Source organism: Crinia signifera, chromosome 1 (assembly GCF_055691185.1).
Source record: "Crinia signifera chromosome 1, ASM5569118v1, whole genome shotgun sequence".
Taxonomy (NCBI): Eukaryota; Metazoa; Chordata; class Amphibia; order Anura; family Myobatrachidae; genus Crinia; species Crinia signifera.
In genome coordinates, this window is record NC_139217.1 from 19,627,605 (window position 1) to 19,647,745 (window position 20,141).

General features: G+C 42.8%; 1 protein-coding gene across 1 annotated transcript; it reads right to left on the reverse strand.

The window, feature by feature from the left end:
• Positions 1–1,979: 1,979 nt before the first annotated feature.
• LOC146019130 (vomeronasal type-2 receptor 26-like) lies at positions 1,980–19,147 on the reverse strand. Its single transcript, XM_083152065.1, has 2 exons — positions 19,084–19,147; positions 1,980–2,887 (listed from the first exon to the last, which is right to left on the reverse strand). Exons 1-2 carry the CDS (start codon positions 19,145–19,147, stop codon positions 1,980–1,982), a joined length of 972 nt encoding a protein of 323 aa, XP_083008191.1.
• Between the last annotated feature and the right edge of the window lie 994 nt (positions 19,148–20,141).

A 20,141-nucleotide genomic window follows, 5' to 3' on the forward strand; every position in this document is an offset into this window, starting at 1 on the left:
TACATGCCAAATTTCAGCTCGGTACGCCCAGTCACTTTTGAGGTGCAGTCCCTCAAACACCATGCCCCCATCCGAAAAGTTCCCTATGGGAAAAATCCGTTCGTTGGATTCAGCCTTAATATAAGGGCACTACCGTGCCCTTATATATATATATATATATATATATATATATATATATATATATATATATATATATATATATATATATATATATATATATATATCTTTCCAACTATGACATCGCCACCTGTGTCTTGATCTGGAATTACAAGCCTATTGTTATATTGGATATAAAGACTTTGCCAGGATTACAAAGACACTTGCATACTGTATTTTTGGAAATGCTTATGTTGCTTATAAGGAACCAATTATCCTCTACTACTATATCTGGGCTCATTGTTCCGATCAGTGAAGATTTGGGACATTATCTCTGAACATTCTAAATCAGGACACTGAGTTTATTGCCAAATTGTTGATATTACAGTATTTACCCTGAAACGTTCATTTACATGTTGTGTTGTGAATAAATTATTATTAATGCAATTATTTTTCTAGTCAGAGAAAATAATTTTGAACATTTACAGTTTCTAAAGTAGAAATGCATACTGTAGTTGAGATTATTTAAATACTCGATTCTATGCTCACGGCAGTGATATTTCTAGTAATTCTGTCAGAGCAGTTTGAGGTAAATTCGTATGACTATTGAGAGCCTATTGATAACCAGCTTTGTTTCACAAGAGAACTATTAAAAAATCCTGAGATTTCAAATCCTCTTCAAATAAACCAGTTTCCTGTGAAGGTGACTGTTTACTTTATACTGTGTGGACTCATATTCCTTACCTCTCTGAAAATGAAGAAGAGAACCTTAACTGGGTACAGAAGAATCAGTCACCAGGTAAAATAGAGTGTAATTATGATAAGTTATAATACCACTATTGCGACTAATACCTGGGTACCACATCTGTGTCCCTGCTGTCACTCGTTCTGTCCCTGTATGCCCTCGGCCACCATCTCTGTCCCTGCTTTCACTCTCTCTGTCCCTTCATCTCTGCTGTCACTCTCTATGTCCCTATGTCCCTGCTGTCACTCTCTCTGTCCCTGAATGTTGGCTCATTTCATTGGAATTTTTACTGCCTTTGAGCAGAGCGCAATCTGCCTCATCACCACACCCCACCTCTCAAAAGACCCTGCCCCTCAGCAGACTGCTACTCCCAATTAGGGCTGGTTCCAAAAATTTCCCAGGCTGGTTTTCCAACCCAATCTGCCGCAGGCATCCAAAACTGCTGTAACACCAATCTGGGTCTATGATTGACAAGCAAAGAGTCACATAATAATGGCTCCTTACTTAGATGTATCCATACTAAGAGCTACCTACCTTGGATCAACCCCATAATGCTCCATGTGGCATATAAGGACCTGCTCATCCTCCCAATGCAGACTCCTTTCTGCCTCTCACATTTTACATATATATTTTACATAAAGATTTTGATGTTTTCTATGACAAAACATCTTGATGCAATTTACACTGTGCAATATTTTTGATAGGTGAAAATGTGCAGATTTTACCGCAATTTACACGTTAATATATGTGTGATTTTGTAATACATGAGAATTTGCCAGTTTTTGTCCAAAAAGATCACATCTAAAATTGTACCATATTACATTTTGCCCGTAATCTTGTGATGTCGAATTTCCATTGAGACACATGGCTTTAACTCATACATCAGTTGTGACCAGTAAACATATAGTTCTGTATTTTTTATTGTAATAAATGTATTTCCTCGTTCGCTATATAAATACCTGGCAAACAATCAAACCATGCAGGAGAGGAGACAAGGGCTGGTCCAATGTTTATGTCTAAATACTGTATTTTCACTATTATTAGTATTAGAATGATTTATATCTATACATATTTATATAAGAATGTGACATCAGTAAAAAATGTTGAGGCATTGTACAATAATGCTCTACATGAGGCTTTATATAGTGTTTTTCTCCAGCATGATTTTCTTGGAATTTAATTCTGGTTTTATAAGCAGAATATAAAGTTTTGGGAGAAATATACAGCCCAGAACTCCAGCACATGAAGTCAGCATGGCGAATATCTCCACAGCCACCGCATCTTTCCCCTTGGTGCTCAGATAAGCTGGAATCATTGCAACCCACACACTGCAGAACACCAGCATGCTGAAGGTGATGTACTTGGCCTCATTAAAGCTGTCCGGTAATGTCCTCACCATGAAAGCCAGAACAAAGCTCACAGCGGCCAGGATCCCCATGTAACCTAACATAGAGTAAAACCCAATCACTGACCCTTCATTACACTGAATGATAATTATTCCCTGGTAGGTGTGATGGTCATACTCCTGGTAGGGAGGAGACACAGACAGCCAGACACTACAGATCAGAGCTTGGACAGAGGAGCACACAATGACCACATAATGACATAATTTGCGTGTGACCCACTTCCTCCAGGGACTTCCAGGTTTGGTGGCTTTAAAAGCAATGCAGACATTGACAGTTTTGGCCAGTACACAAGAGACAGCTGTGGAGAAGAAGATCCCAAATGACGTCTGCCTCAGCCTGCAGGTTATATCCACTGGCCGGCCAAGGAACAAGAACACACAGAGGAAGCTCAGCAAGATGGAGACCAGGAGAATGAAGCTTACAGTACGATTATTGGCTTTCACAATTGGGGTGTCCCAGTAATAAATAAAGTTCCCTAATATGAATAATGTTATGGAAGAGAAAAATAAAGCTGTTACTGATGAGATTAGCACCACATTGTCCTGCTCATATGACAGAAAGTTGTATGTTTTGGGAACACATCTGACTTTGCTCTCATCCGGCCACTCCTCATCAGGACACCTATGGCAAATCTCACTGTCTAAAATGAAACATAAAACACACATCAATAGAAAAATCAGCCTCTATTCATTTTATTGACAAAGTGATGTTCTTCCGTCTGTCAAACTAATGTGGGTATTCAATCCCGGCCGATTGAATGCCCGTCAGCCAGCGTCTTCTCCATGCCCGGCGCCTTGCTCCCGCTGTCACCGCAACAGCTTCCTCCTGCTCGGCTCCCTATGCAACCTCCCCCTGCTCACTCTGTCTGGCTGTCTACTAGCCGGCATACCCCGCCCGCTGACATCTCCCGCATGGCTCTGGGGCCGCACTGCACATAAGTTTTAGCAAGTGTTATGTGCAGCCCCTCCGGCCTCCCGACTCCGATCCGATGCACACGGGACCACACATCGGATCAGACAGGATGTCTGCAAGTGCGGTTTGGCCTGATTTCCCAGCCCGATTCATCCTCCGAATCGGGTGAAATCATGCCCAAATCGCATAGTTTATGGGAGCCTTAAGTCATTCGAACCAAGGAGATCTAAGCCACTCGCTTGGTGCCATTCCGATGAGAGTGGCTCCTCTGTATCTATGTGAATACATTTTTGTATGACCACAATATTATAGTCAAATTTGATAACTCTGTGCTAGTCCTCTAAGTGAATATATAAATGGAGAATAACACATTCTGAAACAAATAATATACATTTGTTATATATCTTAGAATGTCCTTTCAAACAAACATTAAACAACATGATCAAAATACATATAATTCATTTTAATATATATGTGCACATATAAACAATCCATACTAAAAAGCTAAACCTATAATTAGCTACTTCATTTATTATTCATTTGCTATAAGAGGTGGATGCCAAAAAATGAAAGACATAAATATATTTCGTAAACTGTATGTTATTTCTGATTTGTATTTGCACCTATTTCTCAGCAGTCCAAAGGTATGCAGTGAATTTACTGACAGTCAAAATACCATTTCTCAAAATACAATCATTGGCCGACAAACAAAATACTGACACGTTCACAATTCTGACATTGATTATGTTGATATGATCAAATTACAGACACAGTCAAACTGGCGACGTTTTGAAATGTGTTTTTCATGATCTTTCCTTTGAGCCTGTATTCATGATCTAAGTGGGAAGAGTTAGAATACAGCAGTGTCCCCAAAGCATGCTGAGCACAGTAGGCTAAACGAGGAGATGCAGTACACTTATAATGTCCCTTGTTAAGTTTGTTTTGTATTTCGTTGTATAAAAGGCTAATGCAAGCACTTTGAGTCATATTAGGAGAAAAGTGCTATATAAATAAATAAATAAATAAATAAATAAATTATTATTATTATTATTATTATTATTATTATTATTATTATTATTATTATTATTATTATTGTACTAGCTGACCCGCCCGGCGTTGCCCGGGAAACCCTTGGGGTTTCTTTATTTCCAAAATTGCTGAAAAATGTCATCTTACAGTATGCTGTGACACAGACCTAAGATTGTAATTTGTTATAGATTCCACCATAATGTTAGAATGTGTTTGCATTGATACTCAATGACGGCAATCAAATCAGGTGTGGTGTTGTTGTTTGAAACACAACGCTGAGTTGATAACTTGTATGTGTTGATGAATTCCACATCCACTCCTGAGATTTAGCACCTACTGTATGACATATCCTCCAACATCTGAGGGCCAGAAATCGGTACAAAATCAGAAAGGGACGTGGCCACACCTCCATTTCTATACTTTCAAATTGTACAGTTTCTAGGGTGTGTAATTACAGGCGCTGAGTGCAAAGGGACCGGGGTGGGCATTACTTACCCCGCCATAATTAATTAAGAATTCACTGTACCCTGCCACTGCCACTCCCCTCACCGAACCTGCAGCAGTCTCTGAGGTCTGGGGATCTGTAAAGCACATGCACCGGGCATCTCTACCAAACAGTGGGGCAGCCCCTGAGTGTGGGAGCAGGTCCACGGGCCTGGCCACATGATGTCATGACGCGACGCACGCTACCCGCACCACTTTAATGCACCACTGGGAATGGGTGCAATGGGCCAAATTCTTCCCTACACCCGCCGGGCCAATCCACTGATCCAGCCATCACAATCATCAATGGGTGCATTGATAAGGTTTGAGTGTAAGAAGTTGAAGAATAAGACTGAGAAAAAATAATTGCCATGTTACAAAGTGTACAATTTACTCAATAAATTGTGAAAAAAATGTAAGTGTACATAGAAGTACAATCAAGAAATGAAAGTAGGATTAAAAAATAAGTTCTGATTCAAACTGATAATTGTTTGGATGGGGTGGGCTGTGAAACAAATCTATAGGTGAGGGTATGGATATTGTGGGCATAATTGGTGTTAGTTACACCTACAGGGGGCCCTCAATTGATGGGATTTTCACTACAGTGTCACGGTCACAGTGTCACCATAGGGGAATTCCCAATTGGGGTTCAGGTGGTCTTTTAGGGACCCTTTACAATCCTGTAGGTCTCTTCTCCTTGAGCTTACAGTCACCCTTAATGATAGTCAATCAATGAGGGAGACCGTAGGCTCCAGGAGAAGAGACCAACGGGATTGTAAAGGGGTCCCTAAAAGACCACCTGAACCCCAATTGGAAATCCCCCTACGGTGACACTGTAGTGAAAATTTCTCATCAGCTGGGTACCCCCTGTAGGTGTACCAAACACCAATTATGCCCACAATATCCATATCCCCTCCACCTATAGATTTGTTTCGCAACCCACCGCCATCCAAACAATTATCAGTTTGAATCATAATTTATTTTTTAATCCTACTTTCATTTCTTGATTGTACTTCTATGTACACATATTTTTTTCACGATTTATTGAGTAAATTGTACACTATAACATGACAAATCTTCATCTCAGTCTTATTCTTCAACTTCTTACACTCATAACATTCAAACAAATGCATGCAGCGCTCATGCCCATCGACCAAACATTATCTATGAACCAAAAGAGTCTGGGAAACCCTTAAGGCAGAGCAGTGCCTGATATCCAACTGACTAACAGACTGAGTGCAGTGTACCCACTTTGTATTGATCAATGGGTGCATTGGCCAGGACAAAGATTTCTCAGTGCAACTGGAGGACTGGAGAGACGGATATGGGGAACAAAGTCGAAATGGTACATTAGGTACAGTTTTTATTTGCCAGTACAGACTGTTAAATAAACGGCAAATTATTTTTTATGTGTTCTGTGTGTGTTGTACTGTTTTTGTGTGTGTGTTGTAATGTATGTGGTTTTGTGTGTTATATTGTATGTATCTGTCCAATGCGTAAGTGTGTGAGGTGTGCTATGTATATACAGTATGTGTGTGTTGTGTCTTTGTGTATCTGTGCAATGTTTAAATGTGTGTTTTGTGTGTGTTGTACTGTTTTTTGGGTGTGTGTGGTGAATGTGGGTGTGTGTTGTCCTGTTACAGGTATGTTATGTGTGTGTATCTGTGCAATGTTTAAGTGTGTGTTCTGTGTATTGTACTGTTTTTGGGTGTGTGTTGTAGTGAATGTTGGTGTGTGTTGTACTGTGAGTTGTGTGTATATCTGCCGAATGTGTAAGTTTGTGAGGTGCGCTACGTATATATGTGTGTGTAGTGTGCTGTGCATATCCTGGCAATGTTTAAGTGTGTGTGTTCTCAGTGGCGTAGCTTGGTTTGGGGCGCCTCCCCGCCGGCCTCCCACCCCCGCCATTAATGGGGGGAGCCTCCCCCCCACCCCGGCCGCCTGTGCCACACCCCCCCCCCCATCGCCGCAGGCTTACCTGTCTCTGCGTCCCGGCTCCCCTCCTGGCTTCAATTAATAATTCTATGCAGACGGACCACGATAAAATGGCCGCCCCCATACCGCAAACTGTTTCAGAGAACTGTCTGCTTTATGGGGTGGACGTTTTATCGTGGTCCGTCTCCATAGAATTTATTGAAGCCAGGAGTTGTGTGTTTGTTGTACTGTTTTTGTGTGTTTGTTGTACTGTTTTTGGGTGTGTGTTGTAGTGTGTATGGATTTGTATTGTACTGCATGCGGTGTGTTTCCAGTGATTTCAGCCCCTATCTCCCCCGTGTGTACACAGCTTAAGTGTGTGAGGTGCTCTACGTATAAATGTGTGTGTTGTGTGCTATGTGTGCGCATGTGGTGTGGTGTAGTGTGTGTGTGTGTGTGTGTGTGTGTGTGTGTGCGCGTGTGTACGTGTGTGTGTTATGTGTGGTCTATGTATATCCTCAATTATTTCCTAATTGTTTAAAGCCTTCACCATAATGTTAGAATGTGTCTGTCATACTCAATGACAGCAATGAAATCAGGTGTGGAGTTGTTCCTTCGTCCACGGTTTCCCAGATCGTCGATCTTTTCCCCAGATCATCAATGAAGGAAAATTAAAACTTGGTGTTTTTTAAAATTCTAAGTGAAATTTCCCAAAAACGGCTTCGAGGTGCACACCACCGGGTCCAGAGGTATCTTGTTGCCAAATTTGGGGTCTCTGAGTGCCACGGTGTGTCCGCAATGCGACGGACACGCACACACACACACACACACGCACACAGACTCTTCAACTTATTATATAGACTAGCTGACCCGCCCGGCGTTGCCCGGGAAAACCATGGGGTTTCTTTATTTCCAAAATTGCTGAAAAATGTCATCTTACAGTATGCTGTGCCAAAGACCTAAGATTGTAATTTGTTATAGTTTCCACCATAAGGTTAGAATGTGTTTGCATTGATACTCAATGACGGCAATGAAATCAGGTGTGGTGTTGTTGTTTGAAACACAACGCTCCTGAGTTGACTTGTATGTGTTAATGAATTCCACATCCACTCCTACTGTATGACATATCCTCCATCATCTGAGGGTCAGAAATCGGTACAAAATCAGAAAGGGACGTGGCCACACCTCCATTTCTATACTTTCAATGGTACAGTTTCTATGGTGTGTAATTACAGGTGCTGAGTGCGTGGAGACCGGGGTGGGCGTTACTTACCCCGCCATAATTAATTAAAAATTCACTGCTCCCTGCTACTGCCGCTCCCCTCACCGATCCTGCCTGCAGCAGTCTCTGAGGTCTGAAGATCTGTAAAGCACATGCAAAAGGCATCTCTACCACAGTGGGCCTGCCACTGAGTGTGGGAGCAGGTCCGCGGGCATGGCCACATGATGTCATAACCCGACGCATGCTACCCGCACCACTGCGAACGGGTGCAATGGGCTAAATTCTTCCCTACACCCGCTGGGCCAATCCACCGAGCCAGCCATCGCAATCATCAATGGGTGCATTGATAAGGTTTTGAGTGTAAGAAGTTGAAGAATAAGACTGAGATAAAGATCTGCCATGTTAAAGTGTACAATTTACTCAATAAATCGTGAAAAAATATAAGTGTACATAGAAGTACAATCAAGAAATTAAAGTAGGATTAAAAAATAAGTTCTGATTCAAACTGATAATTGTTTGGATGGGGGTGGGTTGTGAAACAAATCTATAGGTGGGGGTATGGATATTGTGGGTATAATTGGTGTTTGGTACACCTACAGGGGGCCCTCAATTGATGGAATTTTCACTACAGTTTTACGGTCACAGTGTCACCATAGGGGGATTCCCAACTGGGGTCCAGGTGGTCTTTTAAGGACCCTTTAGAATCCTGTAGGTCTCTTCTCCTTGAGCTTACGTTCTCCCTTAATGATAGTCAATCACTGAGGGAGACCGTAGGCTCCAGGAGAAGAGACCAACGGGATTGTGAAGGGGTCCCTAAAAGACCACCTGAACCGCAATTGGAAATCCCCCTACAGTGACACTGTAGTGAAAATTTCTCATCAACCGGGGACTTCCTGTAGGTGTACCAAACACCAATTATGCCTACAATATCCATACCCCCTCCACCTATAGATTTGTTTCGCAACCCACCGCCATCCAAACAATTATCAGTTTGAATCAGAATTTATTTTTTAATCCTACTGTCATTTCTTGATTGTACTTCTATGTACACATATTTTTTTCACGATTTATTGAGTAAATTGTACACTATAATGTGACAAATATTCATCTCCGTCTTATTCTTCAATTTCTTACACTCATAACATTCAAACAAATGCATGCATCGCTCATGCCCATCGACCAAACATTATCTATGAACCAAAAGAGTCTGGGAAACCCTTAAGGCAGAGCAGTGCCTGATATCCAACTGACTAACAGGGTGAGTGCAGTGTACCCACTTTGTATCGATCAATGGGTGCATTGGCCAGGACAAAGATTTCTCAGTGCAACTGGCCGGGGAGCGCAGTGACAGGCTGGAGGACTGGAGAGACGGATATGGGGAACAAAGTAGAAACAGTACATTAGGTACAGTTTTTATTTGCCGGTACAGACTGTAAAATAAAGGGCAAATAATTTTTTATGTGTTCTGTGTGTTTGTGTGTGTTGTACTGTTTTTGTGTGTGTGTTGTAGTGTATGTGGTTGTGTGTGTTGTATTGTATGTATCTGTCCAATGCATAAGTGTGTGAGGTGTGCTATGTATATACAGTACAGTATGTGTGTGTTGTGTCTTTGTGTATCTGTGCAATGTTTAAGTGTGTGTTTTGTGTGTGCTGTACTGTTTTTTGGGTGTGTGTGGTGAATGTGGGTGTGTTGTGCTGTTAGAGGTATGTTATGTGTGTGTTGTGTGGATCTGCCCTATGTGTAAGTGCGTCAGGTGTGCTATGTATAAATCTGTGTGTGTGTGTAGTGTGCTGTGTGTATCTGTGCAATGTTTAAGTGTGTGTTCTGTGTATTGTAGTGTTTTTGGGTGTGTGTTGTAGTGTATGTGGGTGTGTGGTGTACTGTGAGTGGTGTGTTATGTGTGTGTGTTGTGTGTATTTGCCGAATGTGTAAGGTTGTGAGGTGTGCTACTGTACGTATATATATGTGTGTAGTGTGCTGTGCGTATCCTGGCAATGTTTAAGTGTGTTTGTTCTGTGTGTTTGTTGTACTGTTTTTGGGTGTGTGTTGTAGTGTTTATGGATTTGTATTGTACTGCATGTGGTGTGTTGTGTGTGTATCTGTCCAATGTGTAAGTGTGTGAGGTGCTCTACGTATCAATGTGTGTGTTGTGTGCTATGTGTGCGTATGTGGTGTACTGTATGTGTGCGTGTACAATGTGTACGTGTGTGTGTGTGGTCTATGTATATCCTCAATTATTTCCTAATTGTGTAAAGCCTTCACCATAATGTTAGAATGTGTCTGTCATATTCAATGACAGCAATGAAATCAGGTGTGGAGTTGTTCCTTCGTCCACGGTTTCCCAGATCGTCGATCTTTTCTCCAGATCATCAATGGAGGAAAATTAAAACTTGGTGTTTTTTAAAATTCTAAGTGAACTTTCCCAAAAACGGCTTCGAGGTGCACACCACCGGGTCCAGAGGTATCTTGTTGCCAAATTTGGTGTCTCTGAGTGCCACGGCGTGTCCGCAATGCGACAGACACGCACGCACGCACACACACACGCACACAGACTCTTCAACTTATTATATAGATAAGGTGTCAATGTCGACCTATGTCAACATAGACATACAGCAAAAATGGTGTCAGCATTTTGACTGTATTTTGAATTTCGGAAAAATAGACTGGACCCATTCCAAATATTAAAGTGTCACAGAGATCCAGGTGACAATGTCATCATCCTTAAGTGGGTGTTACGCAGCTTCCAATATAGGACAGCATGTTCCGTTACATTCTCCTCCAGTCACAGGAGAGTAGGAGTAATATTCCCCTTACCGCTGGGGCACAGTGTGAGTGGTCCCTTACAGGGGCGGATCTAGGAGAAAATGACAGGGGGGCACCATGATAGGAGAGGGTTTGGGAGGGGTAGGGTGTTAGTGGTGCCAATGTACATGCTAAGGGAGCGGCGAGAGAGAGGAGAGCAGAGAGAGGGCGGGCATGGGATTAAAAATAGGCCCTGGCATTTAAAGTACACAGGCCCAATTTAGCGACAAAGCTGAAGGAAGTAGTTGTGTGCGCGCTGAAGACGCACTCCGGAAAAGGGGGTGTGGCCACTCATAAGGGGGCGTGTCCCTAAGTGTAGTGCACTACACCATACACAACTTCTACACATTATGCAACAGAATACTAGACCCCATTATACCTGCGCTTTACACATGATGGAGCCAAAATTCCCATAATGCCACATGGATTGTGCCCACATTCACATAATGCCTCACGGATTGAGTAAAAATTCACATAATGCCACATGGATTGAGCCAAAATTCACATAATGCCACACAGATTGAACCAAAATTCATATACTGTTACATGGATTGTGCCAAAATTCCCATAATGCCACATGGATTGTGCCCACATTCACATAATGCCTCACGGATTGAGTAAAAATTCACATAATGCCACATGTATTGAGTAAAAATTCACATAATGCCGCATGGATTGAGCCAAAATTCACATAATGCCACACAGATTGAACCAAAATTCATATACTGTTACATGGATTGTGCCAAAATTCACATAATGCCACACGAATAGAGCCAAAATTTGCATAATGCCACAGAGATCAAATCAAAATATGCTTCATAAACAGCATAATGCCAAACACCATAATGTCTATTAAAAATTATGCTACATACTGTAAGTGCTGCTTACCTACATACTCATTGCCAAGGGTTCCATGCTCATTGCCAGGGGTTCCAAACTCATTGCCAAGGATTCCATGCTCATTGGCAGGGGTTCCATGCTCGTTGCCATGTGGGATTACATGCTCATTGCCAAGGGGGAATACATGCTTGCGGTAACTGGGGGACAGCCACCGCCAGGCAATAGTGACAGCCATTGACAGCCAGGCAGAGAGTGGGGGGCTGCTCGGCTGTATTAAGAGCACTGCAGGTCCCGGCTATAATACCCACCAGAAAATGTAGGGGTTTACCAGGGAATATTGTCCCAGGATCATGCAGGGACATTCCCGGGTTGGCCCCTTTTACACCAGCCTAGTCCCTGCATTTTCTGGTGCGAGAGGAGAGAAAACCGGCCCCCTCCCCTCCCTTTAACCGGCTATCTGGTTTATTCAGCTATATCTTTGGAACTAATTGACCCATTACATGAGACCAGTATCATATTGAAGAACTTTTAAGTTGGCTGCGAATGATTTTGGTTCTGTGAAACTGGTATTCCAGAGTAATCTGCCCTCAAAAGAACATGGACAGACATGAAATTACATTTCAGAAATAAAAAACTATGTTTACCCACAATATCTCCGGAACCAATTGACCCATATTGACCAATTGACCCATATTGCAATCAAATCGAAGGCTTGGTAATTTGGGTTCGAATGAGATCAACCACGCGTTTCTGTGATGCAGCAGAGTGAAATGGCAGCTGTCGGAACAGGGTGGGGGTCAGAATTACTGGGTTCTATGTTATCATATGGGGAAAACGTTTTAGATTTGTCTGGCAATATTTCCAGTTCCCGGGGGGCTAGCAACACGGGGCTGGGCTTGTTGGAAAGACCTGGTCCTTAGCTCCAAAATGTGATATGTCTGAAATCACAGGGTTGCACGTGCCTGGGTGCGACCCCCCTGAATCCGATAAATGGTCCCCTATGCAGCATCCATTATAGGACGGCTTGTTCCGGTTACATTCTCCTCCGATCACAGGAGAGTAGGAGTAATATTCCTCCTTACCACAGGGACACAGAATGAGCAGTCCCTTATGCAGCATCCAATATAGGACAGCATGTTCCGGTTACACTCTCCTCCAGTCACAGGAGAGTAGGAGTAATATTCCTCCTTACTGGAGGGACACAGAATGAGCAGTCCCTTATGCAGCTTCCAATATAGGACAGCATGTTCCGGTTACACTCTCCTCCAGTCACACGAGAGTAGGAGTAATATTCCTCCTTACTGCAAGGACACAGAATGAGCAGTCCCTTATGCAGCTTCCAATATAGGACAGCATGTTCCGGTTACACTCTCTCCGGTCACAGGAGAGTAGGAGTAATATTCCTCCTTACCACAGGGACACAGAATGAGCAGTCCCTTATGCAGCTTCCAATATAGGACAGCATATTCCGTTACATTCTCCTCTGGTCACAGGAGAGTAGCAGTAATATTACTCCTTACCGCAGGGACACAGAATGAGCAGTCCCTTATGCAGCTTCCAATATAGGGGAGCATGTTCCGGTTACATTCTCCTCCGGTCACAGGAGAGTAGGAGTAATATTCCTCCTTACTGCAGGGACACAGAATGAGCAGTCCCTTATGCAGCTTCCAGTACAGGACAGAATGTTCTGGTTACACTCTCCTCTGGTCACAGGACAGTAGGAGTAATATTCCTCCTTACCGCAGTGACACAGAATGAGTAGTCCCTTATGCAGCTTCCAGTACAGGACAGCATGTTCTGGTTACACTCTCCTCTGGTCACAGGAGAGTAGGAGTAATATTCCTCCTTACCGCAGTGACACAGAATGAGCAGTCCCTTATGCAGCTTCCAATATAGGACAGCATGTTCCGGTTACATTCTCCTCCAGTCACAGGAGAGTAGGAGTAATATTCCTCCTTACCGCAGTGACACAGAATGAGCAGTCCCTTATGCAGCTTCTGATATAGTATAGTATGAGGAAAAGGGGGGGTAGGGAGAATGTAACCTGTGCACAAGTGACACTGAAATCTAGTGTAAGATTAGTATAAGTAAAGGATTCAAGTAATTGTAAACCACAGTAATTAGTTATTTTGGCAAAATATGGTTAATAGTGACATTGCGGTGCACCCCTGAGACTAAGTGGAAGGACGGAGTTGGAGAGGAGTACTCTCTTTTTTTTTTTGGGGGGGGGGGGCACTCTTTTAAGTTGTAAGGAAGAAAAATGATTGTTATAAAATTTAACTTTTATTTTATTAAGTTTAAAATATGAATGTGGACACACAGACAGACAACACAGAACATGGAATGATACAACAATTTTATGTTTGCAATTGTTATAGAATACATTTGCAAATAAATTGATAAATCCCTCTGTTCCGGCCCTGGGAGTATATGTTTTTAGTATAACTATGTATACCGGGTCTCAGAGGAGATGAAGAACTAGTGTTCAGAATTAACAGATAAGGAAACAGTGTAATGGAGTCTCCACCGGCTATAAGGTTGGTAGCCTGGATATTTATCTGTTGAGGTCAAGGATGTAAGCTTGCGAAATGTTATACTTTTATTTGTAGACCAGGAAGGAGTTGTCCTCCCCTGGTGCAGTCCAGGCACCTTTAAGCTTGCTGTATGCAATAAGAGATAAACATCCAGCCAATCACCTCCTAACTGCCATGTTACAGGCTGTGTTTGAAAAAAGTCAGAAAGGAGATGATTGGCTGGACGTTTATCTCTCCTTATCACCCTTGGATTGAATCTCTTGTTAAGGCTTAATACATCTGCCCCAATACTCATAGCGGCAGCCTGCAGTATCTGAATACAGTATACTGTACACAGCAGGCAATTGTATACAGTATTCTGCACCGGGTGCATTTGAACAGTAGGAAAAGAAGGGAAACAGCTTCATTCAGGGAAGGGTGGGAACCGAGCGCTTCCGCGCAGGGACCGTTTTGTAGTGCTGCTTACTGTATACTGTAATGCAGCAATCAGTGAAATGTACAAATGACTGTACTACTGTATAGTGTACTTACTGCTCCAGCGAGAAGATACAGTACTGTACTCTTCTTGCGGAAGGAAGGCAGTATGATGGTAACGCTTGGTAGAACAGGAACGCAGCAACAACTTGACTTTGGATTCAGCAGAATGAATAGTCCAGGTGTACAGGTACAATCTCGTGCTTGTATACAGGCAAGAGATGAAGAGACGATCCGTAGCAATTCTACACGGTTTAGATGCAGAAAAACAAACTGGATTGTTTGACAATTTTAATATCTGTAGCTGAATTTATGCTGGCAGAGACAAAGGAAATCCTTCATGAAGCTGATAGGTGCATTTGAATTATGTACAATTACCAGCGAAACAAAAAGTCAGACTGCAATTAACATATGACTGCAATCAACATCTTATTGTCTGAGGTGTCGGTCTGTGTCTGAGTTTGGAGAAATCTATTGTTGCGAAAAAAAAACGTTCTCTGTAGCGCAGTACAGTATGGGTATTAACTATCGTGTACATGGATGCCTGCCATTGTGAATTTTTGTTTGTGGAAAAGTCCGAAATAATTTGATACCTGTAAGCACCAACTACTGTAACTACAGTACCTGTATTGGTTTAAAAAAAAAAGAACGTTTAAAAAATAAAAATATAATGTAACCAACTGAGGATCGAACTACTGATACTGAGATAGTGAAGCCGTGCCTCTACCCGTTAGGCCACTGTTGCCTCTGAATATAGTGATAGCAGATGGTTAGTATGGCTTCTGCACCAATCACATACAGTTCATGACCATACAGTACGTCACTGCGGTTGCGAATAAAATAAAATAACTCTGTCCGTAAAGTAAGGACAAAATCCGTAGTGTAAAGTATGATACTGTAGGTCCTCAAATAATGTTTTAAGTAGTCATCCAGCAATAGCAAAGGTTAGCATGGCTTCTGTACCAATTACATAAATGACCGTACGTAGCTGCTTCTGCGAATAAATACTGTAATGTACAAATACTGTACTCTGTCCGTAAAGTAAGGACAAGATCCGTAGTGAAAAGTGGCTGGTTAGTAAAGGTTAGCGAATTTTATCCCGAAACTCGGTCCTCAAGGCAAGGAGTTTTACCTGAAAAGCTAAATCTATTTTGCGAAAAAAAACGTTCTCTGTAGCGCAGTATGTACAGTATGGGTATTAACTATCGTGTACATGGAGGCCTGCCATTGTGAATTTTTGTTTGTGGAAAAGTCCGAAAGAATTTGATAAGCACCAACTACTGTAACTACAGTACCTGTATTGGTTTAAAAAAAAAAAAAGAACGTTTCAAAAATAAAAATATAATGTAACCAACTGAGGATCGAACTACTGATACTGAGATAGTGAAGCCATGCCTCTACCCGCTAGGCCACTATTGCCTGTGATTTTACTGCTGGCAGATGGTTAGCATGGCTTCTGCACCAATCAAATACAGTTCATGACCATCCAGTACGTCACTGCGGCTGCGAATAAAAGAAAATAACTCTGTCCGTAAAGTAAGGACAAAATCCGTAGTGTAAAGTACTGTATGATACTGTAGGTCCTCCAATATTTAAGTAGTCATCTAGCAATAGCAAAGGTTAGCATGGCTTCTGTATCAATTACATAAATGACCGTACGTAGCTGCTTCTGCGAATAAATACTGTACAAACTGTCCGTAAACTAAGGACAAGATCCGTAGTGAAAAGTGGCTGGTTAGCAAAGGTTAGCGAATTTTATCCCGAAACACGGTCCTCAAGGCAAGGAGTTTTACCTGAAAAACTAAATCTATTTTGCGAAAAAAAACGTTCTCTGTAGCGCAGTATGTACAGTATGGGTATTAACTATCGTGTACATGGAGGCCTGCCATTGTGAATTTTTGTTTGTGGAAAAGTCCGAAAGAATTTGATAAGCACCAACTACTGTAACTACAGTACCTGTATTGGTTTAAAAAAAAAAAAAAGAACGTTTAAAAAATAAAAATATATTGTAACCAACTGAGGATCAAACTACTGATACTGACATGGTGAAGCCGTGCCTCTACCCATTAGGCCACTGTTGCCTCTGAATATAGTGATGGCAGATGGTTAGCATGGCTTCTGCACCAATCAAATACAGTTCATGACCATCCAGTACGTCACTGCGGCTGCGAATAAAATAAAATAACTCTGTCCGTAAAGTAAGGACAAAATCCGTAGTGTAAAGTACAGTATGATACTGTAGGTCCTCCAATAATGTTTTAAGTAGTCATCTAGCAATAGCAAAGGTTAGCATGGCTTCTGTACCAATTACATAAATGACCGTACGTAGCTGCGTCTGCGAATAAATACAAAATACTCTGTCCGTAAAGTAAGGACAAAATCCCTAGTGAAAAGTGGCTGGTTAGCAAAAATCCGTAGCGTAAAGTCTTAACGTGGAGCATTAGTCACCCAGTGGTTAAACTATGTATTGCATGGCGTGGTACATAACGCAGGACATAACGTGATCTGCAACTCGCGAGTCAGAGCCCTCAAAAGCGCGTTGTAAACCACGATGTACCTGGCCATAACTGTATGCAGCAGTAAAAATACTTAAGTGACCCTAATTGGGATGGATTTTAGTTTGAGTCCATCTTCATTGATCTAACAAATGCCAGTAATCAATTGTAGGGGGAGAGGTAGGGAGTGGACATGCCGTGGTGGCTAGGTAATAAGATGCAATGGTAACCGCTTGGAGGTAATGTGTTGTATTAGTATATTGAAGAAGAGGGACACTCAGAGTGGTAAAGAACACAGATGCTGCTGCTGGCTCTCTCAATCGTCCTGGTGCCCTGAGAGTCAGTGGCATGTATTCAATGCCGGTGCGAGCGGCCGGCGAGGGGGTTAAACTGCGAGGATCGCAGAAAACCAGTGATCCTCGCAGTTTAACTCCCGCGCCGGCCGCTCGCACTATGCAACGTTCCGGGGGAATCCTCGCCGTCACAGAACTGCGAGGATTCCCCTAAACTGCGAGAGCCGCGGCTAGTGCAGCAAACTCGCTGTAATTAGAATCGTGGGAGGGGGTGCGGGGGTGCCATGAATCACGGTAGGGGGGGTTCGCAAATCGTGGGAGGGGGCGCAGGGGCCGCGAATCGTGGGAGTCGTTGGGGTGCCGTAAATCGCGGGAGGGGGCGTGAATCATGGGCGGGGAAGCGCCGGGGGGTCCGCGAATCACAGAGGGGCGTGGGGGGTGCCGTGAATCGCGGGAGGGGGGATCCGCGAATAGCGGCAGGGGACGGGGGTCTGCAAATTGTGGGAGGCGACGCAGGGGCGCAAATTGCAGGAGTTGCAGGTGGTGTTGCGAATTGCGGGAAGGGGTGTGCCCGTGAATTGTGGGAGGGGGGGTCGAGGGGGTGCCGTGAACCATGGGAGGGGGTCGCGGGTGAGTTTCGCGAATCGCGGGGGTGTGAATCGCGGGAGGGGGGTTTGGCGCAGGGGACCGCGTACCGCGGGAGGGTGCGGGGCTTTGTCAATTGTGAGAGGGAGGGGGCTGGGGGGGTCCGCGAATCGTGGGATGGGGGGTGAAGGTGCCGTGAATCGCGGGAGAGGGGTCCACAAATCGCGGGAGGGGGCGCGGGGACGCGAATCACGGGAGTCACGGGTGATGCCGCGAATCGCAGGAGGGGGGCATGAATAACGGGAGTCGCGGGAGGGTCCTCGAATCGCAGGGGGGGTATGGCCCACAAATGGTGGGATGGGGGGGTGGCACGGGGGGCCGAGAATGGCGGGAGGGGAGGCATCTGGGCCACATTAATCGTGGGGCGGGGTGAATCGGGGGTGTGGTGTGGATTGCGGGAGGGGTGGACGCAAATTGCGGGAGGGGAGGTGCCGGGGGTGCCATTAATCGTGGAAGGGGGCGTGAAACGTTTGTTTTCTTTAACACAAATTTTCACATTTCCTAAAATTTGCACATTTTCATGACTTAAATCGCAGATTTTCATGACTGAAAATCACACATTTCCATGACTCAAAATCGCCCATTATCACACTTTATCACACTTTTTTTTTTACCCGGAACGCGCAGCTCATTAAATATGTAATTTCGCAGGAAAAAAATGTGATTTTAAAAATGTGATTTTAAAAAGTGGCAGCTAACCGCCATACAGTGATTGGCCATTCTTTCGCAGAAAGTAGTCTCGGTCTTACCCACATATAAATATCCACACGGGCAATAAATGAGTTAAACAACAAATTGTGTAGTGAACGGTAAGACATGTCTAATCAAGAATTTCTTACCACTATAGGGATGTAATATATGGTCACCTGTCAGCACATCAGAGGGATTTCCATCTAAGAACATCTGAAACAGGTTGAAACAATAGGTCTGCCAGGGGGTCCACTGTACCTTCAGGAGTGTATAAAATAACTCACAAATATTTCAATAAATCCTGTGTGACATGTCGGAATAAATCCATGTTATATTTTCACTAAGAAGAATCCTGAGTGCCGCTTTGTGTTTTTCTACAATACATATATACTTAAGGTCCAATCAGTGCACTCTCCAAATTCTAGTAGCCCAAAAAAATATTGATACATAGTAATTATTCTCCATAACCACCTTGATACATTTAATAAGAAAGTCTCTATACTCATCAGTAAGGTTGGGATCTCTGTTGATGACTCTAAAGTCAGTTCTTTGTTCTTTAGAGTCATTGGAATGGAAGGACGGTTATATGTGGTGCTCCATTGACGTGGAAGCGCTTTACGCTTCCATTCCTCATGAGGGGGGATTGAAGGCTATTAGATATTTCATCAACAGAGATCCCAACCTTACTGATGAGTATAGAGACTTTCTCATTGAATGTATCAAGGTGGTTATGGAGAATAATTACTTTGTATTCCAGGGTGAATTCTATATGCAGCAATGGGGTGTTGCTATGGGGAACCCATATGCTCCAAGCCTGGCAAATTTGTTCTTAGGAGAATGGGAAGAAAATAACTACTATATTAATTACGAGTTTAAGAACCGCATTAAATACTTTATGAGGTATATTGACGACATCCTCTTGGTATGGAAGGGTGATCTGACTTTGTTTGAAATGTTTATGGGCAAGAATAATGATAATAACTATAATCTGAATTTTACATATGTGGCGTGTTGTGATAAAATTCGTTTTAGACCTTGTGTTGGATTGTAGTAATTGGCGCAATAAAGGGAATATAGAGACATATACCCACATAAAAGATACTGACAGTAATAGTTATGTCCATTATCAAAGTTTTCATTATAATAAATGGCTTAAAATATTCCTTATTCTCAGTTTTTGAGGGTAAGGAAAAACTGTAACACTAACATCAAATTTGATGAACAATGCCAATTGTATGAGTCTAGTTTTTAGAGAAAGGTTTCCTGGAAGTTTTGGTGGAGAATTGTAAAATGAAGGCTCGCGACACCAACAGACAAGATCTTATGAAATATAAAGACAAAAAAGTATGGAAGGATGGAAGTTTGTACCGTTTATTACCAAATACAATACTGACGGGAACACTATTAAGAAAATTCTGGGTAGACATTGGGGGGGGTCATAAAATTAGACCCTTTACTTAAGCATGTTTTATCTGATAGACCACAAGTGGTCTGTAAAAAATCTGGAGCTTTAAAATCGAAATTGGCACCTACTAAACTTAAAAGTACTGAATCTGATAA